This window comes from Urtica dioica, chromosome 1 (genome assembly GCF_054948205.1).
Source record: "Urtica dioica subsp. dioica isolate 48M chromosome 1, U.dioica_male_clone48M_v1_H2, whole genome shotgun sequence".
In the NCBI taxonomy this organism is placed as follows: domain Eukaryota; kingdom Viridiplantae; phylum Streptophyta; class Magnoliopsida; order Rosales; family Urticaceae; genus Urtica; species Urtica dioica.
Window position 1 is genome coordinate 12,955,537 of NC_142756.1, and position 6,765 is coordinate 12,962,301.

Here is a 6,765-nt window from a genome sequence, read left to right on the forward strand (position 1 = left end):
TTTGTTAGTTTTTAAGTCCAAAAAATGAAATTCTCTAAATTAATGTATCATTTTTTAAGCTCAGAAATAGGATAGAGGAATGATATGATATAGAGAAGTTAAAATATCATTATGGTATTTTTGTAAAGTGCACATATTTTTGAAGTTGAGTCATTTTATACATATTTTCTTTTGAATCTGGTGTAGTATTTGAAATTGAGACATCCATATTTAATATACATCTAGACTTCGGAGTAGCACTACCATACCATGTTTGTATTCATGAGTTTTTTTTTAACATGTCATTTATGGAGTTACAGAAAGAAAAAAAAAAGAGATAATAACAAGAAAGGTTCTCAGATAATGTAACAATGAGAGAGGAAGAAAGAAATCCCAAAGACAAATAGCACACCACTAAAATATTATACAATGATAATTAATTTTTTTTCTTCTTTGGGCTGCTTTTTAGTGGAATTTGAGGCTGGTCAAAATATTGTTGTTGACCGGGTCGGCCAAATGGTCCAAAAGGTTCTGGAAAGGCCCAACTCCGGTGACAAGGCCTTGTACAAAGTAGCCCAATATGGCCAACATGGCCAACCTCCCATTCTTCACCTCCTTGAGCTTCAACTCCTTGAGAGACTTCTCATCCTTGCCAAACCCTAGTGGGTTGAACAAAGGCCCGCCCGGGTAAGCGGGCTCGCCGGACCCGCCGAGGAATTTCTCTAAGCCCAAGAAGTACTGTTTTCCCATGGACCCGGGGTTGTACCAATCTTGGAACCTCCTGTGCTCGGCGAAGCCCATTAGGGCCATTTCGAGCACGAATAGCGTGTACGAGTCGGCCCAATAGTCGTAGGTCCCGGCCGGGGGGATCACTCCCGTCTGGAACCACGGGAGGGCCGTCTCCGGCGGGACCAGCCCCAGCTTTCCCAAGATTTCCGGCGCGATGGCGCCGAAGGCCCCGAGCATGGCGTACCGCCCGTTGATGATCTCGCCGTACGCCAGCCACTTGGGCTCGATGAACCCGCCCGTGCCCTCGGGGTCCGATAGCCCCAACGGGTCGAATCCGTAGTCTCCGGGGAGGCTGATAAATATTCCCAAAATAAATTAAATAAAAAACACACGGAAAAAATATTCTTTTTTTTTAGAAATAGAATCCGTATATAAAATGTTCAAATAAAATTAGTCGTCTAATTAAAGCAGGAGGTCTTAGAAATTTGAAAAGTACTCTATTTAAGATATAGTAATTACTATTATCACATTAATACATATTATTGTTTTGATAATACTTCCTCCAAAAAAAAAAAAAAATAAATAAATTGCATGGCGTGGATGAATTATTACCTGCCATCCAAGTAAGAAAGACTCTGTTTGGATGCAAACCACAAAGGCCTGTCCGCTCCTTGCTGAAACCAAACAAAGGAAATTAATATCACAAGTGTAAATATAATCTACTCAAGTTTGTGTTTAATCTGTAATATCGTTCTACTACTTCATAAAATAACATTGAAGTTTAAACTACTTATAATTTATAGTAAACTGTTAAATTATCCAAAATTTTGATAGTTACAAACAAAAAATAAAAAATTTATAAATCAAATTAATTTGAACCGAAACACGGCTCGACGGAAATCGAACCTTGACTGGCGGAGTGGCAGCGGCTTTGACCACGAAGGAAGTCGATCTCCTAGTGGAGTTGACCGGTCGGCTCCCGAGAATTTGCCTCGCGGCCTCGACCGAAGATGTCAAAGACGACGAGGACAACAAGGCTTGTGTTGCCATTTTTCTCACCCTAGTTGTTTTTTTTTTCTTTTCTTGCCCTCTTGATTCTCTTTTGATTTTTTGATGAACCAAATGTTAGGCCACAGTTATGAATGGCATTGGCTAGTGGCAACAACGTAGAATAGGCAAGAGTCACAGAATGTGGGCCCAGGACTGGGCTTGAACCCGTGGTGGACATTCGACTTAGGCCTGGTTTTGAGATTAGGCTATGATCTCGCTGTCCAACTGGGATTCTCCACGTGGAATCGTTTAGCTTATTACGTGGATAAGGGATTGGATATTGTGGTAGTTTTTGGAGTGGCCTGTAGGAAGCTTGTTACTGATTTTTTTGGATTCTGCATTCACACGTGTCAGTCAGTCTTGGGTGAGATCAATTTTATTATTATTCTTTTATGTAAAAAAATTCATTCAAAGCCAATGATCGAAATACCGTTACCGTTACCGTTCCGAGCTTTCGAATTTACTGGTAACCCCCTGTACCGTAAAGGAATACCGGGGGAAGCGAGAAAAAAAAGGAAACCGGTACCGTTGAACTTACCGTTACCGTAGAGGAATACCGTCAAATACCGTATTTACCGAGGGGAATTCAGAAAAAAAAAATATACAAAAAAACATACAAAGTACGTAGGATAAAATTCATAAAATTAAAAATAGTGTAGAATGTTTCAACACAATACCAAATTACAAACACAACAAAAAGTAAGTTTAATAACCAAAATGATAAAGTTCAACACAATCCACCAAATACTATTGTTCAACAAATTCAACATAGGAGGGATACAAATGACTACTCAAAGCGACCGTATGCAGCGATCATACAGTAATCATACCAAGTCATATAATGAGCACATGCACGAAAGTACCTGTCCAAGTGATAGTCGTACTCATACTGAGATGAAGCAACAAACATGGAGTGGAGGGGATAACCTGGAACTGGTTGCACCGTTTCGGGAGCGTAAGTTGATGCATAGGAGTCCTGGTTGTTGTAACTGGAAGATCCGTCATCATAAGATGACTCTGTGCCTTGAGGACCAATTGATACCGATCCGAAGTTGTAGGACAAGTCATCAACGTCATTGCTAGACGTAAATGACATGGCATCATTCATACCTCCGCCCTGAATTCCGCGCCCGTATCCTGAATCAAAAAAGGCAGGGTGATGAAGACAATCGAAATCTTCTTGCGATGGTGCGTATCCGAGTTGAGCACCGCCGACATCACCAAATGAAGTGCCTCCAGCAGTAAAGGAACCTCCAGCCCGATATGAACCTCCACCACCTCCCCTTAATCCACCGTCACCTTCACCTCCATCTGCTCCGCTTGATCTACGGCTTTAACCTCCGCCATCTGAATCCGAACTGTCTCCGGATCCGCGTTGAGGTTGGACGTCCTCGTTCAGCACTATCTCTCTTCCCAATATCTTCAAACATCAGATCTAGACAATGTGCGGCGCAAGGTGTCCAGTATACATGGTACTTGCGTTGTAATTTCAACCCGACACTCCTGTAGTTCGAACCGTTGTCGGTCACAACTTGGACGACATTATGTTTTCCGATTTCTTTGAGCACTGATCTCAATATTCCGTAGATGTAGTCCCCTATTTTCGTATGCTTTGACGCATCAACGGACTTTAAGAACACCGTTGCACCAACACAATAAATCATAATCACAAAATTACTAAAATAATTCGGATTAAATACAAAAAATTACAAACATCAACACAAACTCTAAAATTAAAAAAAAAATCACAAAATTTCTTCATAAATCAATAAACAAGTTCATCATAACCTTAGTTCGAACCGTTGTCGGTCACAACTTGGACAACATTATGTTTTCCGATTTCTTTGAGCACTGATCTCAATATTCCGTAGATGTAGTCCCCTATTTTCGTATGCTTTGACGCATCAACGGACTTTAAGAACACCGTTGCACCAGCACAATAAATCATAATCACAAAATTACTAAATAATTAGGATTAAATACAAAAAAATTACAAACATCAACACAAACTCTAAAATTAAAAAAAAATCACAAAATTTCTTCATAAATCAATAAACAAGTTCATCATAACCTTAATTATCACTAACTAATCAAAAAATTACCAAATAATTCGGATTAAATAAAAAAAAAATTAGAATCATGAACAAAAACTCTAAAATTAAAAACAAGTCACAAAATTTCTTCATAAATCAATAAACAAGTTCATCATAACCTTAATCATCACTAACTAATCACAAAATTACCAAATAATTCGGATTAAATCCAAAAAAATTACAAACATCAACACAAAATTAAACCAACACTACATCAATGCTCACAACTATCAATTTATACTTAATCTTCAAAAAATTATCAAGAAATTTCAAGATTTAAACTCAAAATCATCAAAAAATAAAATTTGTTCGGGAAGTGGACCGGGAAAGGGATTACCGGCGGGATCTGGGCAGATTTGGCCTTCGGCGCGTCGGGAACTGGTCGAGGCGGCGGGATCCGGTCGGGAAGTTGGAAAATTTGGTCTGGGTCGCGGCGAGTTTTGGTCTCCTTCTTTCCGTCCCAACTGCTTTTTTTTAAGGTAAACCGGGTATTTATACCCAGTTTTGTTTTTTTTAACTGGACCAGACCGGGAAGTGGGAACCGGGTTTCTTCCCGGATCCCGGTCCGGTTCCCCCGGAATCACCTGAAACTTCCGGTTTTGGTGGTTCCGGTGCCGGGGAGCTCAAAAAAGGGGGAACCGGACCGGGAACCGGTCCGATTCCCCCGGGATTTAAAACCTTGATTCAAACTAATAATAGATAAGCAAATTACAGGATATTAAAGTCCCAAAAGACTAAATTGATTTGATCGGTCAAATAATTTTTTTTTTCTTAAAATAAAATGATTTGACCGACCGAATAAGGTGATGCCTAACCATTATCGAGATATAACACTGAATCATCTTCCTTTCGAAGAAAAATTCATACAAACACTGACGACAACTATCGAAGTCGACCAAGAGAAAATCAGTCGATGAATGGACGGAGGATTCACCTCCTCAAGTCCAACACCCGTAGACATTGATAGAAATTTTATGTAGACGATGATAAACTCAATCAATGGATCCAATCAGCCCACCTTAATAATGATAATCAAAACATCGATCTACGAGTTATATCACATGCTCAAAGCGAAGACAATGATATAGAGTAAGTACTAAGTGACGACGTTGTTATTGGTGAAGAAGATGGTGGTCAGGTTTGTGGTAGTGGTGATGTTGTTGCTGGTATTAGCGGTAGCCAACCCGAAAACGGAGAATCACTTTCGATCTGTGGACTATGAAATAAAGTTATAACCATACAAGATCCTGATCACGAGTCACAACGTCATTGATATGACATGTTAGTATATAACATGTTCATCGTTTCAAGCAATATATATACATATACATACATGATTATTACGCAAAATAATTTATAAATGTATCACATGTCCAAAGATTTCTTTGACTTTGAGACTGGGTCATAATATATGGTGGAGCACAAAGAAGAATGAGTAGTACGTGCATATCTTCTTGTAGCGAATACAATATTGACTATCTGATGTCTCAATTTGATTTGATGTCATTCATGTCATCATAAACTACGAGTCGCCATTTGTATAACTGTCCTTCTTACCATTATCATAATCCAATAGGAGTACAACAGGTTGTTCAAATGCAAAGAGGTACGAATCGAAGTTTTGGTGTTCTTGTATATTGATATCGTGTCGAACACATCATAGGATGTGTACCAGGATGTCCCCTCATCAATGCTTCCGTGAGATATGATCAAGCTAACTAGGACAGACTTGTCCAAGACTATTCTCAATCATACCTCGGGTAGTTGACATGATGCCGATACTGCGAGCTTTAAGAACAACAACCGAGTTTATCCAACCGACCCGTCATTCAAATTTATATTGATGCATGTCCTTATTTTAAACATTATCTATTGACTTTATGCATTGAACATCAATATTTGATGAATGTTTAAACTTGTCATTTCCGTATTTTAGACATTTTATAATTTGACTTTAAGTGTAGAACATCTATGTTTAATGCATGATTTGTTGTGTTTGGAATTGGAGTTTGGACTATATTTAAAACTATGTTTAAAGTTTACTATGCAATATTTTTTTTGTGCGGTTTTCCATCGGCATGTCGATGTACCATTGAAAACGGAAAATCAATTTTCTTTTTCAACAATTTTTTTGTGCAATCTTTCATCGACATGTCAATTTTCTATAAATCATGTGACTCGAAACGCCAGCGAAAACAACAATTGAAACTTTGATTATGATGTTTCATGTGAGTTGGTTGATTATAAATTTGATGTGCTATTTATCTCTATAAGAGGGTCTAATTGGGAAACGTTGCATAATGATTTTGATATTGTACAAATTATTAGAATGTTCGCACAAATGATATGTTATTACAAATTTTAACAATATTATACAATTTATGTGCTAATACTTTTTCAAGTCCTTTATATACTTAGTCATGTTATTTTTCATAAACAAATTTGGTAACATACACGGGTTGAAATATTGGAGACTCATAGTACCATCATAACAATTTACCAATATTATTGGGGGTTGTGGCAAAATATGACTAAAATACGAGGAGCATCAGTGTATTTTAATGATTATCAAATTATCGTAAAAACATTAGAAAAAAGAAAAGAAAAAAAAAGTATTAGAGTGGTCAATTTGAAAATAAAATAAAATAAAAACAGAATTATTTTGACAAAATGCTACGTTTTTAAACAAACTCTTGAATTATATAATCATGTAAATACTTGTAAATTACTTCAAATTGATCTAGTGAAATAAATTTTAATTAGTTGTTTAATCATTCTCTATAAACGGTCATTAATCAAATTGAGCTTTGATAAAATTAAATGAATTCATTCATTCATATAATGTCGAAGTCATGAAAATTAATGGAACAATTATGAGTTGTTCTATGTGCATATTCCGATTGTTCTTTTTAAG

The 6,765-nt window shown here is 37.3% G+C and overlaps 1 protein-coding gene across 1 annotated transcript; it reads right to left on the reverse strand.

Moving 5' to 3' along the window:
* Nucleotides 1-234: 234 nt before the first annotated feature.
* LHCA3 (PSI type III chlorophyll a/b-binding protein) lies at nucleotides 235-1,873 on the reverse strand. The gene is made up of 3 exons (XM_089612763.1): nucleotides 1,615-1,873; nucleotides 1,321-1,382; nucleotides 235-1,060 (listed from the first exon to the last, which is right to left on the reverse strand). The coding sequence occupies exons 1-3, from the start codon at nucleotides 1,756-1,758 to the stop codon at nucleotides 445-447; spliced, it is 822 nt and encodes a 273-aa protein (XP_089468889.1). The 5' UTR covers nucleotides 1,759-1,873; the 3' UTR covers nucleotides 235-444.
* Nucleotides 1,874-6,765: the final 4,892 nt, after the last annotated feature.

Excerpts from the sequence above, each read along its gene's own strand:
- LHCA3 (XM_089612763.1), bottom strand. The coding sequence starts at position 1,758 with ATGGCAACACAAGCCTTGTTGTCCTCGTCGTCTTTGACATCTTCGGTC. Across the intron at positions 1,383-1,614 it reads CTGCCACTCCGCCAGTCAAG|CAAGGAGCGGACAGGCCTTT; the intron begins GTTCGATTTCCG and ends GTTTGGTTTCAG. Across the intron at positions 1,061-1,320 it reads CTTTCTTACTTGGATGGCAG|CCTCCCCGGAGACTACGGAT; the intron begins GTAATAATTCAT and ends AATATTTATCAG.